This window comes from Mustela lutreola, chromosome 1 (assembly GCF_030435805.1).
Source record: "Mustela lutreola isolate mMusLut2 chromosome 1, mMusLut2.pri, whole genome shotgun sequence".
Taxonomy (NCBI): Eukaryota; Metazoa; Chordata; class Mammalia; order Carnivora; family Mustelidae; genus Mustela; species Mustela lutreola.
Window position 1 is genome coordinate 114,571,496 of NC_081290.1, and position 22,165 is coordinate 114,593,660.

The 22,165-nt window shown below is 34.0% G+C and overlaps 1 protein-coding gene across 2 annotated transcripts in view; it reads right to left on the minus strand.

Annotated features, from left to right (window-relative positions):
- GRID2 (glutamate ionotropic receptor delta type subunit 2) overlaps nt 1-22,165 on the minus strand; it is a 1,533,206-nt gene that overhangs the window by 739,795 nt on the left and 771,246 nt on the right. For both annotated transcript variants that reach the window (XM_059172726.1, XM_059172716.1), the window contains exon 3: nt 1,738-2,022. In XM_059172726.1, coding sequence (XP_059028709.1) covers nt 1,738-2,022 — 285 coding nt within the window. The remainder of the gene's footprint in view (nt 1-1,737; nt 2,023-22,165) is intronic.

Here is a 22,165-nt window from a genome sequence, read left to right on the forward strand (position 1 = left end):
CATTTTAATGTTGTGAAAAACTTTCACCACAAACACTTTTCTGTTCTCTATTTTACTGGACTATTTTGACAGGACTAACTAAAAAATATTTTCCTCCTATGAAAGAAAGCTTTACAGTTTAAAAATTCATTATTTCAGGTAATATTTGAGCAGAGATTGTGAGAATGAATGCCAGTTAAGGTTATAAAAATCGTAAATAATGTGACGGAAAGAAAACTGACAAAAGCATATTCAACATATTTTTTTCCAGAGATAGAGTTTACAATGTTCACTAAATAATCCTATCAGCAAATTTCAAATTTGTGTTCAACCCTTACTTTTACTGATGAGCCAATTATTATTTTTTCTTTTTTTTATTTTATTCATTGCAGTCTCTTGGTTTTTGTTCTGTGATCCTTAAATAATATGAATTAAGCAACAAAAATAAGGATTTCCGTCCTGGAGACTACTGTGCTTCTGGAGAGGGCCACAGACTTCTAGCTGAAATCTACCCATCAAGTTTACTGCTACTCAGGCTGCCAAAACCCCATGCGACCTTTGAATATTTGGGGCTAAATGTAACTGCCACTTGCTCTCCCTCCCTGGGAGTCCACAGGGGCTCCTATTCGTTGCTTTCCAGATTTCTGCCAACCTGTTTTGACTCAGTTCTATTGATGCCACTTTCTGGCTCGCTCTTGTGTAACTGTTCTCCAGTATTGCTCACAATGCTGGGTAGATGATGACAAGAAAACCATTATTTTTAAATGTTTATTTAGTTGCTAAGAAAAAATTGGTTGTAGTACAGAGGGTGAAATCGTCTTGATTTTTTGAAATAAAAAAATAAAATCCAGACCCATCAAGACTGAATGGAAAATATTTTTCTGAGAGTCCTTTTTAAGGCAAATCTCTAAAGAAACATATGTTTCGAAATATGTATCTTCATGAAGACCTGCTAATTTTCTTTCATTTTATGATATCCATCTCTATTCCCCCTAATGACAATAACTGGAGAAACTAAATTTGAACATCTTTGGGATCAGTCAGTTAGAAAACAGATTTATTCAGGAAAAAAATAAACAATATAGTTATCATTTTTATTCACTTTTCTTAATGTAACACAAGTTAAAATACTGAGATTAAGTATTTTCTTCTTGAATTACAGTAAATAAGGCTAATGTTTTGTGTTTTATCTTGGGAAATTAAAGAAATTAAGTGTCTTCATACTACTCGGCATTTTTGTGAAATTTCATATTGCAGACAAAATACCATGCTATTAACTAATATCAACTGTTACTTTCAAAGAGCTTAAGGTTGTAAAATATGTCAGTTTTTTTTTTTTACCAGTAAATATGAGTAGGCATCTATTTTCAGTGTTCCAGGATCTGTCCAAAACAGTGTTTTATTATTCTATAAAGATAAAATAATTTTGAAAATGGAAGAAAGAAAGTATTGTCTTTATGACTTCTCAATATTTGAAAATTCAAGATATATTGGAGTCAGATTCCCTTTAGAAACATTTATAAACTGAGCATTAGGTATAGGTATTTATTTTTTAAGTTGACTTCAAAGTGATTTCATAGAAACAGCTGAAGTTGAACTTAACAAGACTTTTGCTTTTGCTGCTAGATTGTAAGAAGATAATGACAGAACAAGAAAACCCCAGATAGCAATGAGTAAGCTCCTTGAAGTTTTTCAAGATTTAATGAAGTTGCTTGTCATGCAAATATTATAGAACTCACCCAAATCACAAACACTTACCATATTCACTATCATAGAATATAATGAATTTCTGCCAGGCATATTCTGTGACCACTCTCAGGATAACGTCATTTAAGTAGACAGGTGGGCGAACAGAGAGAGTGTAGTCATCATTCCTGTTGCTCCTGGTGAGTCCACAGCCACTCCTTGGGGTCCCAGCTGTTGAGCGCTGTATGAAGAGGTGGGGGATATGCATGGCATCTGCCAGCGACTGGAGGGACCCTGCTGACGTGCAGCCAATGGAGCTGACCAGGGCCAAGATGCCTTGATTCATAAGTTCACAGGCTGCAAGAAAGCAGAGTAATATTCAAATGTCAATGGGTTTCATATAACTTCTCTTTTGGAGGAAGAGTGAAAAAAGCTTATGGAGTTATTACACAGCTATGGATTTTTTTTTTTTTTTTATATGAACATTCTCCATGAAGAAATCCTATAATTACAGAGTGTTACCGGAATTCAGCTAAGGAACTCTGCCCTTATTAGCTATTTGACCTTGTGCAAATTACTTTCTTCTCTTAGTCTCAGTTTCATCATCTGCAAAGAGGGTAAAATAGCACGAATCTTGCAGGATTATTGCTAGGATTGGAGATAATTCAGTGTCTGTTATTTGCCTTGCGTATGATAGGCACTCAATTAGTAACAGCTATACTTTTATAATTAGCAATGTATAAATTCAGAGAAAAGACAATTCTTCATTGAGTATGTAATGCAAGGTTTCAAAAAGCAGATAATATGTAAATTGGTGAATGAATAAAAGGAAGATGAAAGGCCTAAGTAAGGAATTTCTGGCTACAGAAAACAGCCATTTTGGTATCTAAAAGTCTAATGACACTCTTTCTTATTAAACCGGAAAAATGAAAATGTTTTTTGTTCTTCTTGGCAGTCAGAAAATGCAAGGTCAAATCAAATACTGAGTTTCAACAATTATCTCATTCTGGTTTCTAGTTGAACAATTTCTAATCTTTATTATATGATTTATTATCTGTGTTTTAATTTCATTTTAACTATTCTGTCTATGCATATATGTTTACTTCAGAACATATTTAAAACTGGGTCAAATATAAATTATAAGTATTTATCAAGACATAACATATATAGAAAAAAAAGTTAATAAGTCTTGGAGCGCCTGGGTGGCTCAGTGGGTTAAAGCCTCTGCCTTCAGCTCAGGTCATGATCCCAGGACCCTGGGATTGAGCCCCGCATCGGGCTCTCTGCTCTGTAGGGAGCCTGCTTCCTCCTCTGTCTCTCTCTGCCTCTCTGCCTATTTGTGATCTCTCTCTGTCAAGTAAATAAATAAAATCTTTAAAAAAATAAAAAGTTAATAAGTCTTAATTTTCTTTCTCTTTTTTAAAAGTAATCTCCGTGGCCAATGTGGGACTTGAATTCACAACCCTGAGATCAAGGGTAGCATGCTCTATTGACAGAGCCAGCTAGGTTCCCCCTAATAAGTCTTAACTCTTAATAAGTCTTAATAAGAGTTAAGATATCTTAGTGATCTCATAATGCCAATCTCTGAAGGCAAGAGATTAGAAAGAAAATCAAAAGTAAATTCAGATGGAATCAAGATAAAATAAATTTTATTTCAGAAGGCCAGTTATTATGATTGGTCCAGGCATTATTCTAGATTTTAGGCATTGCAGGTATAATATTCTCTCTCTCTATATATATATTATTATAATCTGTTTTGCAGAGGGTTTTTTGTTTTTTTTTAAAGAATCAAAAACAAAGTTACATGAGAAGTACCTCCATGTTATTAACTGGCCAGCTAATGAAGGCTGACAAAGGGCAAGCTTAGAAGTACTCTACAAATGACATGCATATAAACACCAAATAAATGGATTATGATTAATTTTAAGCCAATCAGTACATACAAAATAAATTAGTAATAATCAGGGAGGGACATTATTTTCAAGCGTAAGACAGGTTATACGATTTCAAATGCATTTGAAAGGTAGCGTCAGGGATGAATGCTTCTTAGGCCATAACTGGCTGAGGTTGAAGTTTCAGTAAAAATCATAGAACCTACTCATATTTGTGAATTCAACATTTATAAAAGCAATATGAACTTATAGTTATACTTTCAATGAATTTAGGCAAAAACACTGGTCAAAAGTTTGCCACTTCATAGTAGGAAATAAGACCATTACTGATTTATATAAGCAAATAGGAAATCACTTTTTAAAAAAGATTTTGTCTAAAAGTTTGGCTCATTTAGCATTTAAAATCAAAATATGGAGAATATCTTAAGCTATACAGAATTGAATTTCATGTTTAGATTACAGTAATTTAAAATGATCAAATAAATGTAACAGTTTACATAAATCTATCATAAGAGCTATAAAGTTTAAGTACAGAAGCTGAGATGAGAGAATTCAGTTTAAAGTATTACATGCTGTCACATATGAAAATCGCCTATTTTAATTTTCATATTTAAAAAGAAAAACTCTGGAGCCATATATAAATTGTTATTTATCATATAAATTTGCTTTAGTACATATTCTGTGATTTCTTCAAACCAGCCATGTTACTTCCTATTAACCTCTATTAGTAAGAACACAAACTAAGCAAGTACTAGAAACAATTGTTATTATTATATAAACAAATGTATTACTTTTATTAATATTTGGTATCATCTATCCTGTTACATATATAAGCAAGAATGACTGAAAAGTCTCTATAAAATCAAAATAAGAATCCTCAAAAATTACAATCAGAAAACCATGTAATATTAAACCTGAAAGGAAATTTAGAAATTAGGTAATCCAGGGCTGGAAAATCATCTTTAACTGCTATGCTATCTGTGACTGGGTTGGTAAGCTGGCATCCTGGAACACTAGTTTGAGAAAGATTTTGAGACTCAGAAAGATTACCAAAATCATGGTGTTAGGTTTCTCATAGGAAGAGACTAGGAGAAGTAGTAGCCTGCAAGTTTTAGACATGTATCTTATTATAGTGCTCAACCTTCTGTTGTTCACAGTTGTCAAGAAAACATAGGGTACCTCCTTAAAATAAATAGAAGATCCAGGACTCTAACTCATCATCCAAAATGCTTTTCGCTATAGTAAGTGAATGATACTGGTAACCTTAAAATCTTGTGTGGTAAAGAAAAGATAGGTCTTCATAGGCAAAAGTTCAATTGGAGATTGTCTATTGTCAAGTTTGGTAAAAAGAGGTTATCCACTAAGAAGAAAAGGAAGAGCCCATATGCCTAAAATGAATTGAAACTGCTTGACCCCAAACACAATGCTGGTTGGGCACATATACGAATAGGTCTACAAAGCAACCTATCAAGGAGATAGTTGACACCTATTTTGCCCCATTTTACCAATGTAAAATGTTGGTTGAAGAAGAGAAGATACGTGTTTATATGCTCTGGAGGTTGACCCTTTATAGGGCCCTATATACAGATTATCATTAAAAAAAGAGATTATAACTCATGGCAGCAGAAGAGAAACTTGAGGAAATGAAGGGCTACACCAAAAACAGAAACAAAGATTAGTGAGGCAATCTACATTTTGCTACAAGAATTCCACATATTGACTGTTTGGAAACCACATTATTTAGACTTTTAGTTCCATACAATGCATTCTTCAGTTATTAGATAGTGTGAAACTGAATGTGCAAGACCAGAGTGTGTTTTTTATGGGTATCCACCACCTTTTTATAGTAAGAATCTAAAACAAAGACTTCTCAATAGCATATTTCTTTCCAACTATTATTTCAACTCCTGTGGTTTATTTATTTTACGTATATATGGACATACACACTTCCAAACATAGAGTATATTGAACCTCTTCCTGGTTTTGTGACTCCAGCTATCTGTGACTTTAAACTATTGAAGGTGTTTGAAGCCTGTACTAATTGCTGGACGTACCCCCTTTTCCCTCCCTCACTTCTTTCCTTCCTTTCCTCCTCCTCCACTCCCCACTGTTCTTCTTTTAATAGCAAGTACAATTAGCAACACTTTCACCCATTTGGGTCACTCAGCAGCTACGAAAATGAAGTTCTCTGTAGAAACGTGTAAATTTAAGTTAAATGATGTTTATGTACACTCTTTTTTTTTTAATCTCTGAAACTAATCAGTTTGAGTCTTATTTTTCTTATTAAATAAAATGGAATTAAAAGTAAAATCTATAAAGGGTCTTGAAATCGGTTACTTATTACTGAATTCTTAAGAACTCAGTGAATTTTTTTTGGAAAGCACCACCTTTTTGAATACATTTATTCTCAGTGATATGTTTTCTAACTCATTTGTATTGACCAATTTGTCCTGATATAACCTCTTTCAGTGATTTTAAATCACATCAGGACCTTAGCACATTCCATTCATACATTTGTTCTACAACAGACATTTATCAACTTTTAACCATGAGCCAGGAACTTCTTTGGAGATCAGAGAGTGCACAGACAGATTCCATCCTCCAAGATCTCCCAACTTATTCACCACAGTGTTTTCAAAATCTCTGAATTCTGTATCAGAATTCAAAGTGGAGATGTAAAAAAAAACCAGATGACTAAGTCTACTCCTAGAAGCCCTCCTTTATTCATCACAGGCTAGTGGTCATGTATTTGCATTATAATGTATTATCTGAGTAGTTCTGATGTGTGACCCTTTCGGGAAACATGAGTCTGGTGGACTGTAACTGCAATATTCCTTAATGTGATTGTTGCAGAACACCTAATATTTATTGACTTTCTCTTACTTTTTTTTAAACAGTGATATTGCTGACAATATGGCCGTAACTGGGGAGTGGAATTTCCTTTTTCTAATTCTTTTAATTCACAAGTGGGGGCGAGGTATAAGAAAAGAAGTACACATGGGAATGCAAGCTGGTGCAACCACTCTGGAAAACAGCATGGAGGTTCCTCAAAATGTTGAAAATAGAACTGCCCTATGACCCAGCAATTGCACTACTGGGTATTTACCCTAAAGATACAAACGTAGTGATCCAAAGGGGCACGTGCACCCAAATGTTTATAGCAGCAATGTCCACAATAGCCAAACTATGGAAAGAACCTAGATGTCCATCAACAGATGAATGGATCAAGAAGATGTGGTATATATACACAATGGAATACTATGCAGCCATCAAAAGAAATGAAATCTTGCCATTTGCGACAACATGGATGGAACTAGAGCGTATCATGCTTAGCGAAATAAGTCAAGCAGAGAAAGACAACTATCATATGATCTCCCTGATATGAGGAAGTGGTGATGCAACATGGGGGCTTAAGTGGGTAGGAGAAGAATAAATGAAACAAGATGGGATTGGGAGGGAGACAAACCATAAGTGACTCTTAATCTCACAAAACAAACTGAGGGTTGCTGGGGGGAGGAGGGTTGGGAGAAGGGGGTGGTGGGGTTATGAACATTGGGGAGGGTGTGTGCTTTGGTGAGTGCTGTGAAGTATGTAAACCTGGCGATTCACAGACCTGTACCCCTGGGGCTAAAAATACATGTTTATAAAAAATAAAAAATTAAAAAAAAAAATTGACCTACTTCACATTAGCACCAACGGAAAAAAAAAAAGAAAAGAAAAGAAGTACACAGAGTTAATAAGAATTATTGTACCCCAAAAGGTGATCCTTGTTTCCATTTTATTTCTAATAATACACTAAGAAGTTTATTCTTGGAATGAGTCTTCACTCTTTCCAGTTCTTCCAATTCAAATACAGAGTACCAAATTTCCACTATTCTAAAATGTGTGTAGCTTCTGTATTTTATCATATCTGAAATCAGGGCCTGTTTTAAAATTGATCAATACATTTAATATGCTGGATTTTTTTTCTTGAAAAAAAATCGCTAATCAATATTGAATGTTACAATCAGTGAACTCTTAGAAATGAGAAAATAAGGTAACCTTCCATGGCAGATGAGAAAGATTTGTATTCTTTCTACAAAAGCTGAATTTAATTTAACTTCTTTTTTTCTCTTTAATTCATTAATGAGTCACAAGCCCAGTGTGGATAATTGCTTTCTTCTCTTTTTGAAGCACCAAAAAGCACCTGACATTTGCTTTCATACTTGTAAGAATATAGTAACACAAAACATTCAGCCTATACAGACATTTAACATTATTTGCAAATATGACTTTTAGCAACCATCTGAGAGGTGGCTATAAAAAAATAGAGTTTATTTGACACATCATCAAGTAGTTTGCCAAAAACATAATAATTTGGAACAAATTCTTCTAAATAAAGATGGTCTTTCTATATAAATAGTGTTACAAGGTCCAATTTAATCGTAATTATTTACTTAGGAATTGAAACTACAGGAAAAATATCATTTAATTATAATTAAAACATTAGGACTTAATTTCTTCTTTAAAGGAATATAAATGGCTAAAATGGTTGATTACCAGCCATCCAATGAGTTCAACTGGATAATTTTCAGTCGACTATCTTTTTATTCACTTAGAGCCAGCATGAATCTCTCATTTGTGATCTAAGCCTGACATGAACTAAACATTTAACCTAGCACCTATTATAAGTCATTGTATTTTTCCATATACATTTCATAACTCCATGCAGAAGAGCTATTATTATTGTCATTTTCAAGTAAGAAACTGGTTAAGTGAACTTGAATGCATTCTCCAAATTCACACAATTATTAAGTGGCAGAGTTGAGATTCACATCTAGGACAGACTTTAATCCTGGGCCACAGAGAACCAAAACTCAGTTTTCAAACACAAAGTCACATATAAAAAGGTGTGAGTCACTTAACTTACTATTAGATTCAGGATATTTCAGCCTCCTGGATGTAAAAGAGAAAACAATAATTATGATACCATTTTCTCTTTTTCTCTTTGTGTTTGGGATTAAGGCATTAATCTTATGTTTCAGCTCCAAATAGAAAGAGTAAATATAGAAAATTTAACAAGGGTGAAACAAACTATTGAGAAGAATTTACACAGTATTGAGTATAGTTTCAATCAATCCCTAATGTGATTCCTCTAACACCGATGTGATAAAAATGATAAAAATAATGACAAAATATTTTAAAAAATGAGAAAATATCTCTATCTTTGTATAGTGGTTTGGATTTTTTTTTTTTTTTTAATTTATTTTTTATTTTCAGTGTAACAGTATTCATTATTTTTGCACCACACCCAGTGCTCCACACAATCCGTGCCCTCTATAATACCCACCACTTGGTTCCCCCAACCTCCCACCCCCCGCCCCTTCAAAACCCTCAGATTGGTTTTCAGAGTCCATAGTCTCTCATGGTTCACCTCCCCTTCCAATTTCCCCCAACTCCCTTCTCCTCTCTATCTCCCCATGTCCTCCATGCTATTTGTTATGCTCCACAAATAAGTGAAACCATATGATAATTGACTCTCTCATCTTAACTTATTTCACTCAGCATAATCTCTTCCAGTCCGGTCCATGTTGCTACAAAAGTAATCCAGCCTAGACCAAGTGGTTTGGATTTTATAAAGTGTTTTTATTTGCACTTGATTACTTTACCAGTACATGGCTATATTTGATAAAATCCCTATCCTCATTTATTTAACGCTAATTTGAGGCTCATTCTTACATTTTCAGTAATTTTACATTTCCAGTAAGCAGTGGAGAGAGGGCTGGAATGTGGATTTTTATGTTTACTCTACAACCTTCCAACTACATATTTTAATAGGCTTCTATTTATGGAAATTCCAATTAGTCTCTTCCCTTTTAATGCCAATAACAATTATGCAATGAACACACCTATGTGTGTATATACATCTATATGTTACAAATATAAAATACACATACTGTATCAGGCAAGAGCCTGGTATTTAGGACGCAGGGTAGTCAAAAATAGGCCAATATACAATGGGAGAGGCAAAACATATTCAGATGAGTGTATAATGATATCCTGAGTAGTTGCTAGGCCAACAAGGGTCATTATTCTGACAACCCAAAACACTTTTCCTAAACTGGGGGTTGGGAAAGCCTTTTGTGCAGAAGTGAATCTGGAGCTGCATTCTGAAGGATAAGTAGGAACTAATTAGGCGAAGAGACGTTACTTTGATGGAAAAGGGTGAAGAAAATACTTCCAAACAGAAGAAAGAGAATGTGCAAAGATTCTGTGGCAGAAAGAGCATGCGCTACTGGAGGGCGTAAGAGCTAGGTTGCTGGAGTGCAGAGTGCATGCTAGAGAATGCAGGGGCGGTCAGGAAATAGGAACCCTGCCTGGGTTTGTTTGTATTGTGGTCATTTGAGGGAGAGCTTTACATATTTTCAGTACCAACCCCTTACCTGGTATTTGTATGTTAAATAACTGCCTTGACCTCTTCTTGTAATTTAAATGTATGCATAATTTATATAGCTCTTAATAAGTTTTAAAATGATTATGTAATCAGATGTGTCAGTATTTACTGTCAGATATATTTTCCTTCACCCATGTTTAAAAAGACTTTTCCCCACAGCCTCCAGACTTATGATTAGTTTATCTAAAACAACATTTTCCCTATCCTATACCCTGCAGCTGATCATCAGCTGATGAAAGATACAGTAATAAGAATTTAGGAAACTAGATGAGCACAGAATGCTGTTGTAGTTGATCCGGGTGATATCTGATCTTTATCTGCATAATCCCAGCCAGCGAAGTGTGAGGATTAAACATTATTGTGACAAGAATGATGATCTATATCATTCCATACGTTTGTCTTCAAAAGTTTTCCCATCATTTGATGGAAATTCTAGTTATTAAACTTATTATTCTTTTATAATATGGCACATCTTGGAATTAGAATTGATTCTTCCAAGATGAGTGACAGAATACTTAATGTACTCTAGCAAATTATATCTTGTAAAAGTAAGAGTAAGATCATGGTAGAAAAAGATAAGAGGATGTGTGTGTTTATGTTTGTCTAAGAGGAAGACAGAATGACAAAGCAAAAACAGAAATAAAATGCTCCTGAAATTACTGCCATTTACCCACAATATCAAAGCCAAAACTCAGAAGTCATCTTCAATTATTCCTCTCTCTTGGACTCCATACTCCTTCACATCAAACTTTGGTTGACTCGTATTGTTAATTCCACCTCCTAAGTATTTCTCAAAACTATTCTCTTCTTGAAATAGTCACTGTCAGTCCTTTACTTCAATCTCTATCACTACTAAACCAATTACTGAAACCTGTCTCCCAGCTGGTATGATTTCCTAGTCGCCCCACGCCCCCCAGCTTAAACGTTCTCCAGTCTTCCACATTGTAAACGAGGATATCTATTTTTTAAAATTCTTATTATGTTATTTCTGTGTTTTAAAGGCCATTAATAAAATACTCAGACAATATTACAGAATGGTGGCACCAAAGAAAAATGACAATTCAATGTTAATATAGGATCCTGAATAAGATCCTGGAACAGGAAAAAAAAAAGGTATTACAGAAATTGGTGAAATTTGAATAAGGTTTATAGTTCAGTTAATGATATTGAACCAATGTTAACTGACTGTGCTTGATAATTATAGTATGGTTATGTAAGATACTAATATTAGGAGAAGTGGGGTGAGGAATATAAGGAAACTCTGAACTTTTTGCAATTGTTCTATAGATCTAAAACTACTTCAAAATTAGAAGTTGAAAACAGATAAAACTACCAATAACCTCCAACTTCTGCCAGAAAAAAGCTAAACTCTCAGCGTGGCACACAAAACCTTAATGTCTTAGTCCCAGTCTTGTCTTTTCTTTTCTTTTCTTTTTCTTTTTCTTTTCTTTTTTTTTTTTTTTAAGATTTTATTTATTTGACGGAGAGAGACACAGCAAGAGAGGAAATACAAGCAGGGGGAATGGGAGAGGGAGAAGCAAAGTTCCCGCCAGGCAGGGAGCCTGATGAGGAACTCCCGTCCCAGGACTCTGGGATCATGACCTGAGCTGAAGGCAGATGCTTAACAACTGAGCCACCCAGGCGGCCCACCCAGCCTACATGTTCATGTTGACCTCCAGCTCCCATCCCTTGCCACCACAGCTTTCGCCATCCCACATGCTCTCTCACCACCATGCTATTTACACTTGCATTATATTATTTTGTCAATGGCCTAGTGCTTATACAAAGTATTATTTCTTGACATCTTAACAATACTGCTTCTTCTGGTTCCTGACTGTGGTATATACCTTCATTTAACATAGTCTGTTTAAAATTTTAAAAATTTTTAAACAGTATTTTGGAGTATTTGGTGAATTCGGTTTTTCACTTCTCTTGTCGTCTTTATTACTAAGGATTTTATGTATGTATATTCTGTTGTAAATAGTACTTTTTAATTTTAATTTCCAATTTTTATCGCTAGAACATAGAAATACATCAGATTATTGCATATTGATTTTGTGTTATGAATCTCATTAAACTCACTTGTTAGTTCAAGTGTCCTTTTTTTGTAGATTCTATAGTATTGTCTACATAGACAATCACATCATTTTCAAAAGAAAAAAAGGCAGTTGCACCTCTTCCTTTCCAATCTGCATGACTTTTATTTTCTTTCATACCTTATAGCACTGTCTAGTACAGTACAATGCTGAATAGACATGATAAGAACAGCCAGCCTTCCCTTGTTCCTGATCTTAGAGAGAAAACATTCAATCTTTGACAATTAAGTATGACCAATCTATAATTTTATTTTATTTTATTTTATTTTATTTTATTTTATTTTATTTTATTTTATTTTTTACCAGGTTGTATATGAAGTTGAGAAAGTTCCCTTCTATTCCTAGTTTGCTGAGAGTTTTGTCAGGGATGGACACTGAATTTTGCCAAAGGTTTTCTGCATCTGTGGAAATGGTCACATGGATTTTTCTTCTTGGTCTTCTCATATGAAAATTTAATTGATTGTTTATGAATGTTAAAACGTCATTGCAAAGTTAATGCTACCCTCAGTAAATGAGTTGGAAGGCAGTCATATTTACTCAGTTTTCTGGAAGGGTCTGCACATAGTTAGTGTTACTTCTCCCTTAAGTCTTTGGTAGAACTCACCAGTCAGAATTTTGGGGCGTGGAATTTCAGCTGTGAGAAGATTTTTAACTATAAAAACACTTTTATAAATAGAAACAAGGATATTTGGCTTATTTGAATTCTCTTGCATGAACTTTGGTAGTTTGTATCCTCCAAGGAATTTGTCCCTTTCACATAAGTTGCCAAATTTATTGGCATACAGGTGCTCATGATAATCCCTTGTAATTCTTTTAATATCTGTAGAATCTGTAATGATGTTGCCTCTCACCTTGATACTGGTAATTTGTATCGTCTGTTGTTCCTAATCTGTCTGGTGAGAGGTGTATCAATTTCATTCACTTTCTCAAAGAAAGAGCTTTTGGTTTCATTGATATTTGTTACTGTTTTTTATGTTGTTAGTTTCCTATTTCATTGATTTCCACTCCGCTCTTTGTAATTTCCTTTCTTCTGCTTAATTTTAGTTTACTTCACTCTTATTTTTTTAAGGCAGAAGCTGTGATCATCAAATTTAGACCTTTATATTTTCTAATATACTCAGTCCTATAAATTCCCCTTTAAGTACTTTGCTTTAGTTTACTCTTTTTCTGCTAATCTTTACCTATTATTTATTTATGTTATTCACTTACCTGGCAGGCATAGTTAACCATAGTTATTTTTGTAGTTTTTGTTTGATAGTTCCAACATCTGGGATACAGCTCATTCTATTTTTGTCATGTTTTAAAAAACGATATTTTTCTTGCATTTTTGTGTGTGTCTCGTTATTTTAGATGGACTGTTGGCTAGCAAAGATTGAGGTAAATAGAATACATTGGTTCATTTCTCCTCCTATCAGGCTGCCAGCGTGTGGGTGAGTTAATCTAGTCGGGAACTGATCTGGATATGCGGTGCCTTTGTTGTTGACATCACTATGTGCAAGGCACCATAAGCTTCAAACTCCTCTCACAGCAGGTTGCTGTTACTTTGTATTTAGAATGGGGCCTGGGTTCCCAGATTTTCTTCAGTGTTCCGCACCTCCCTTTGCTTTCGAAGGCTCCTTCTCAAACATACCGCAGTGGAATCCCTTGTGTCCTGGACCCAGCCCCTGTGGTAGACAGCAGTAAGTCTTTGCTGGCCTGGTCCACCGGCAGCCTCAGCCTCAGCCAGCCCTTGTGAAGCTGGCCTTGAAGGTAGACCTTCCCCAATGTTGCTGCCCCACATTTCTGATAGATAAGCATTACTTTTTAACTTTGATAGTGGGTCAAGAGAGAGTTTTCTGCTTCTCTGAATGAGCAGACCTCGAATATCTGCTTGATATTTGTAAAAGATCCTGGATCCAAGATATTTTTTATGGGTAGAGAGGTGGCAAGCTTCTGCTTTGACCAGTACACCAACAGCAATGGATCATAGTAAGCACCCCCATTTTTGTTTTTTGGTTTTCTTTTTGTCTTTTACTCAACACCTTAAGACGTTTCCTTTGTTGGTGATAAAGGCTAGATAAGTGACAGAGATACTGTACCCGCTTCCTTACAGTCAGCCAGCTAGCCTACAGCCTGCCTTCACCACTGAGGGGAGCTGTATCTGATATTGTGCTGACCCCAACTTTCTTACTAGCACTCAATGGAGGGTCATGGCAATAATTTATAAGTGAGTTTGAACTGCCCCTTGTGTCTGGAATCCCCAGATATTCTAAACACAGTAGTTCACATGTGGCTTCTACAAATTCATAAAAATTCTAAGTGATTTCCCTCAGCCTGTGTGGAAGGTAATAAACTCTTGCCTATATTTTGTCAAAGTCCAGACTGTTTTTGTGTTTTGCTTGTCCTTGAAGAAGCTTGCCCCTCCTTAAATTTTGGTTTCTTTGGTTTCTTTGAGAAATGTTGTGGCATGAAAAAAAGTTATGATTTTGAGGAATATTTCACTTTTCCTTTTTTCCTTCATTTTTATGGTGGGAACAACTATTTTTTGCACCTTTTTACATCGCAAGCAGAAGTGAAATGTCCAATCACTCTTTGATCATTCTGATAACATTCTGTAAGTGCCTACAACATGACCATTACCTCTTTACATGGCCGTCTTCTGGATTAAACACTACCTTCTCCAGTGCTGTGTTTCTAAATATCACCATGAATGATTTTACTTAGTTTACTGATATTTTATTTCTTGATAGTAATGTCATTCAGGCACACACATTATAAGAAGAGAACTCATTCTCCATGGGAGCTTTCTTATCATGGTTGGTAGGCCTTCTCTAAGCTTCTACTGGCCATAATTCTGATGTAAACTATTGCCTTCAGCCTTGCTCTGTCTACATTAGCCACAATAGTCTCATTTTCCCACGCACCCTCTTTTCTCTGTATTCCTTCTGCCTGGGTACTTTTGACCCATACATACCTTCATCCTGTTCCCTCATGCTAGTTTTCTGCCCTTACAGCCCCTCATTGTATATATCCCTGTTACTATCTCATGACCTACTTTATTTTTTCTTTAACATTTATAATTATCTGACTTGATGTTATATATGTTTGTTTCTTTAATTTTACTCTTTCTTCCCCCACTAAAATAGAAACTACATCAGAGCAGGAATTTTGTCCATTTTATTCAATGCTTTATACCTAAAACCTAGAACAGACACCGATCTATTGTAGGCATTCAATGAATATACACTGAATCAATGAATAATTGAATAAACATTATAGCTGTTTTCTCCAAAGCGGATGTGGTGGAAGATAGTTTAGGTACACTACAAATGGTCTTTCAGCCTTAGTAGTTCATTTCAATGTTACTCACAGTTTACCTATTTCTCAGAAACCGTTTACTCCTGCTGATAAAGAAGAATCCTATATGGTGTTGACAATGGTAAGATGGGCAAAGTGAGAAGAACTGTCCTTCATAACAGAAATATTTTAGCATTTTCGGTGTGTACTATCTAGAAATACCGATACTCCTTTGTGATAGGACTAGCATATATAAGCTCCATGAAAGCAGAGATGTTATGCATCTTTTTTTTTTTTTTAAAGATTTTATTTGACAGAGAAAGACAGCCAGAGAGGGAACACAAGCAAGGTGAGTGGGAGAGGGAGAAGCAGGCTCCCTGCTGCGCAGGGACCCCGATATGGGACTCAATCTCGGGACTCTGGGATCATGACCCCAGCCAAAGGCAGAGGCTTAACCTACTGAACCACCTAGGCACCCCTATTGTGCATCTTTTTTAAACTCAGATGTTCTTGGCATGTAGGAGAACTCAGTAAATATTTCTTAAAAGCATGAAGATGATAGTACATGTAATAGATTAGAACATTTAATTTGTCTTCAGAAATGATATTTTTCAGGGATTCTTTTCCAGTAGTAATATATCAAATGCAGTCCTTTACCTCTTTAGTCTGTAAATATTCATTTTAAAAGTGCCTAAAATTTTATTTGATTAAAATCATCTTTTAATACTATGTATGTTTTAGATAATTTTAAACTAAGCGGAAGCATTCGTTTTGGTTTTTAAATGAACTAAAATGGCTACTTCTATAATTTATTACAGCAAGCATTAAAACTCATATGATTTTTCTAATGTAGTATTTTCCAATTCATTGTAAAATAATTTAATTTTTTTCTCAATCTTTCATCTGTGATTTCATTTTGATCTGATTAAGACATATGGTCGGCAGCAGAAGCTAGATCATAGTTACCCATTTGTGAATCGATCACCACTATCACAATTTATGGATAATCACATTTCACTTAGCATAAAATGCACTTGGATTTATTCTTTGCCAGGAAGTAATCTTTTACCATCTGCAGTTTGTTATTATATTCTAATTTCACTAATAATGCCTTTCAACATAGTATCAGAAGCATTTCTATTTCTGGGGGAAAAAACTGTCTACATACTTTACAGAGCTATGGAACAGTGCATAAGGTCAGAAACACTATTTAATAGTTAGCTTGGCCACTGCTCGCAGCAATTATGAAGTGAAAGGAGATAATTCCTGAAAAATACAGCATAAGTCACGTGGACTCCTTTCTCTTCTATGTTTTTTTAAGCAGCACTATGCAAGCTGTTGAAAAGGCCTGCATTTAAATCTCTGACACTAATTCTCTTTGTGTACAATTCACTTAAACGTACAAAGATAATGTTTCTTCCAACAAAAGACATAAAATTGAAACAGGCTGACATGACAAACTTTCAACCATTGACACCAGCATGGGGGAAAAAAAAAAAAAAAAGAGAAAGAGAGAGAGAAGAAAACAACAATAACCAAAACATCCCAACCAACCAAGCCTCCCCTACTCCTGCTATTGCCTAGGAACTGTTGCTTTCAGAGAAAAAGCATGGGGAAATGTGTTGGCTTATAATAAAGAGCTAGGTTGTATGTGAGGAATCCTGATTTGTTAGTCTTGGTTCAGATGTGAATCATTGTTGGGCCTTGGGAAAGAATCATTTTCTTTCTTCGGGTTTCAGTTTCTTCATGTATTAGAGATGGTTATTAGACTAGATGGTTTCCTGGGAGACACCATACCAACATTCTCTCTTATTTTCATTATTGACCAGTCTCTCCTCTATTTGGCACATTCTAACATAATTGTTTACATTTTGACCTAGAAATAGAAATAGTTTTTCTATTTTTTTAAATGTCTTTATATACTACTGTTTTGATTCATTATAAGGACATTTTTATTTTCCTGTTTTCATGTGGGGTTAGGCGCCACTGGTGAATTAGTATACTCTTGCAAGTATACAATGAAAGGAGTACGATGGATTTTGTCTATAGTATGGGTGTTTTAAAGTGTCCTGATATTTTGGATTTTTTGTTTTGTTTTGTTTTTTGTTTTTCTACTGTGTAAGGGTTTATGACCCTTTCAAAGAGAAATTTATTTTTTTGTAATGAAACTTTTTTTTCTAATGTACAATGTAAATGATAGATATATAAATCGATATAAATATCTATATATATCACTAAACTGATCGCCTTTTCTTCCATCTCTAGCTCCCCAAAAAAGGAGAATCTGATTACTGATAATTTTCTTTTTCTTTTCCTTTTCTTATTTTTTTAAAGAGAAAGACAAAAAAATTAGGATCCATGTGGATTACTATCAAAGAAGCAACCTCTGGAAACAATATTTCTTATGGTAACATTTTTTTCACTAGTCTTTCTGTGAAACCCTGCTATGTTTTATAGCTCATAACACCTTCTGTGTCATACAGCCCTGAATCTTCCCATAAATGATATCCATGAAAATTGTTTTAATGCGAGTTAGATGCTTCAGTTACAAAGAACTAATTAATTAATTAATTAATTCTCTTTGTGTACAATTCACTTAATTGGAGTTGAGTAAATTGGAAGGGGAGGTGAATCATCAGAGACTATGGACTCTGAAAAACAATCTGAGGGGTTTGAAGTGGCGGGGGTGTGGGAGGTTGGGGTACCAGGTGGTGGGTGTTATAGAGGGCATGGATTGCATGGAGCACTGGGTGTGGTGAAAAAATAATGAATACTGTTTTTCTGAAAATAAATAAATTGAAAAAATTTACAGAAAAAAAAAAGAGATCACTGAAGAGCTAACAGAACTTTAATTTCAAAAAATGTATACTATCACTAGATTCTCAGGCAACCTCATTGAGAACAGTCAATTTATAGTATAGCAATCAGAGAATGGCTTGCTGTAGTGTTAGCGTAAGAGAAGAAATTTTAGAAAGTACTAGGAATTAGAAATGGCATAGAAGAGCAGTCATTTATGTGTCAAGCAGAGAGAACTGTTGATTAAGTAACAATTTTTCTAGACACATGTTTACCCTAGAGTAGTGATTACAATCACTCTCAGCCTCTTCAGATATTGGCCTGTTTACTGAGTGAGGACTTAATAGTAATGAGACAAAAGAAATGTAGTAAAGTTACTATGTTACTCTTCTCTCTATATCTTGATACTACTGCACATTGATTTTCTGTAGCATTTATAATACAGAGAGAGAAAGCCACAGAGGGAGGGAGGGAAAAATGGAGGCAGGGAGAGAGAGAAAAAAAAGATGGAGAAAGAACAAATACCATTTTAAAGATGTGTAGGACAGAATAAAAATCTAAACTCCAGTGCATTGATTGAATGTGTGTGCTCTGAAATTAGAGTATCTGGATTTTCATTCCAGTTCTTATGCTTTTTAGCTGTATGACCTCAGGAAAGTTATTTAACTTGTATGGGTCTTATTTCCTCACCACTAAAGAGGAAATGATACTAATATACACCACTGAAGATTTTTATAGAATTAAATGAGTTAATACATTTTAGGGCAGTGCCCAACACACAGTTAGTGTTCAATAAATATTACCCAGTGCTTTTAAATTTGTATTTTTAACACAATAAGCTTCAGGGAGGGAGGTTCTGTATTAGTATATTAGGTATGGCAGATTGGATACAGATAGACAGGAGCTTAAAAAAAAACAAAGAAAATGAATTATTAAAGTAGTAGAGAAAATTTTGAATCACTATGCATGCAATGAATGAATGCTAGATACCTATTATGTGCAAATCTGTGTTTGATGCTATAATTCAAGCAAATTATGGATTCCATAAAAATTTCTTCTTGCATCTCAAGCTATAGTTATGAATTTTAGACATTTATTCTCAAAATGTTAATATTTTATATTTCTCACATGTCTTCTTTTACTAGAGTTTTCTGAAGAAGATCAAGCTAATTTTTCAAGCTGGGGATGCCTTAGAGCCTCATGTAAGTTATGCCTGGGAGTGATTAACCACAAATAGTCACCTCTTTGGGCCCCTCCATAAATGCAATCACAGGAATCAGCTAAAATAATTAAAGCTATCAGCTTGAAATGTTCTCTCACTGTGAGTAAATAAACTTGTACAAACTGTCTATGTCCAAGTGACATCTTGCTAAGACAGTGTGATTGCACTTAAAAGAAACCAATGTCAATGAGCCACAGTGACAGCTGTTTTTTTTTAAATCAGATTTTAAATGAGATCTTCTTTAAACCTAATCTCATGTTTATACTGTTTTACTATTTTCCCCTAGTAATATCATCTTTCTTTTTTAAAAAAATTATTTAACAGCTAGTTAACATACAGAGTAATATTAGTTTTGGTGATTCAACACTTCCACACATCACCCTGTGCTCATCACAAGTGCGCTCCTTCATCCTCACCACATATTTTAAAACTAATTTCAGATTTTCTCATGATTCTGAAAAATCACTGGGTTCTTTCTGCATTCATCACTCAAGTTAAAAATGCAAATAAAATTTACTATTATTATCTCAAAATATCTTTAAAAAAATTATCACATTTTCCTTTCCCATATCTCTCCCTTTTCACTTTGTATTGAAAAACACAAATATGTGATAATCTATGTCTTATTTGATTATCATTCTTAAAATGTTACATTAGCTTTGGGGATTATCACTTCCATCTATAATACAGGGAACAAAATGATTTGCCAAATTTACGACAAAAATGAGTAGCAAAATCAACTTGGAATAAGCTTATTCTTCCATTAATTCATTATAGAAATTCTTAAAAGAATGATAACTAGACTAAAAATAAGCTTAACTTAAAAGTATGTTAATGTATTTAGAAGAGCGACACTAAAGACTTGGAGATACAGTAGAAAATGACTAGAAAATGATGTTGAAATAAAATCCTTTCAAGCTTTGAATGTGATGAACAAAAATCTTTGGTTCAGAGAAGAAAGGTCTGGAAGTCTGGAGAGACCCAATTTTTACTTAGTGATTCTCCAGGGTACCTTCTACCTTGATCCAACTACTGTAGTCTCAGCTACTCCATCCAGGTTCTGTATTTGTAGTCAGAGATACTGGACTTGGAAGGAAGAGCTTAGAGTAATGCAGTTGGGTGTGTAAAGAGAAATGTAATAAATCATAGTGCTCCGAGCTCTTGAATTTAACTAGCATAAGCCTTGGCAAGGAACTAGTGAATGCATATATAAAATCAGCTTACATTTATTTTAAATTATAATGTTATCATAATGAAATTATGAAATTTTTGTACATTTCCAAAGCCCAAATATTATAGCGGCATATTACTATTTCAAAGTAGAAAAAGAAAATGCATAGAGAAAAATTACAAAGAAAGATGTAATTTTGGTCTACAATGATTTTATTATAAATATGTTCTTTTAGAATAAACAAATATTGCATTCAAGACTATTTATCTGCAAACTTGTTCTAAAGTAATAAAGGAAGAGAAAAGGAACCAGGAACCACTCAGAAATAGAGATAAGTAGCAAAGACACTTGCACGCCATGCTAAGCGCCTTTTCCCCAGAAGTAACAGAAGAAAGATGTAATTTTGATTTTATTCTCTTTAAGCAGTGATGGGAATAATATGAGAGGAAAAAATATATAAATGAGTAGTATTAAACTATTTTAATATTATAATAGTTATATTATACTATTATACACAGTATACTGTTCTACTTAATATATTAAATATGCTATATTTTTGTATGTCATATATTATTTGTGTTATTTATTATACACATACATACATATATTACTTATATTACTTAATCTTCTGATATTGTGGGACACATAGAAAAAATAATTCAATTTAATTTAAGCAAATATGTATTAAGAAGCTATACCATGGGCTTTTTTAATAAAATGCAATTGTTACATTTAAAAATTTTACAAAGGGAAAAATGCAGCCTGGGTATATAATTTCCTAAATAAAATCCTTAAGTTTTAGTTTATTCATCTGCAAAATGGAGGTACTAATAACTCATTTACAAGTGGGAAAGAGTAAAATTTTTGAGAAATGCAAGCTGCTATTGCAGCTATTAAAAGATAGTTATTCGTTGGTTTCAGAAATGCACAACTGTACAATATAAAATTGTGTTTATTTTCAAACAGGAAAAAAGTTTTTAGAAAAATGAACATTTTTATCTATGGTTTTCACAATTGTTTTCACAATGGAAAACCATTAGCCATATCCTAGTCATCTATCAAGATCATTCTTGTATGTTTCAGTCTATAAATTTGAATATATTAGTGTTTAAATTCTCTATTTGGGTAGAAAATGAGATTTGTTCATTAGGAGTTAAGAGAAATTACAGATTTGTTGTTCTGAGTAAATAATCCTAAAGTTTATTGTAAACCTTGATTGGTATTAAGTATTTATCTCCTGCACATAATTCCCTATGAAATATCTATTAAGGATTAGGCTAAAGTGGGTCAAATTGTGCACTAAAACTGAATCCTTAATTTACAAACTTATTTATCAAATGTGAGTTAATATATATATATATGTACCTCTTGGTGTCAATCTCTTTTAATTAAGATTAAAATGAGTTCATAATTCTAAATCACAAATTCTTCTCACATGTTGAATTTTATTGTAGCACTATTTTTTTTTCTATTTCTCCTGTCATAAAATGAAACTTTTCTTTTTCCAAGTGAAAGGACTATCAAAATGCCAAAACATCACTGCTGACAGATAAGAGCTTTGAAACACAATGCAGTTATCTCACTACAGTAACACTGGGGTTTGTTCATTTTGAA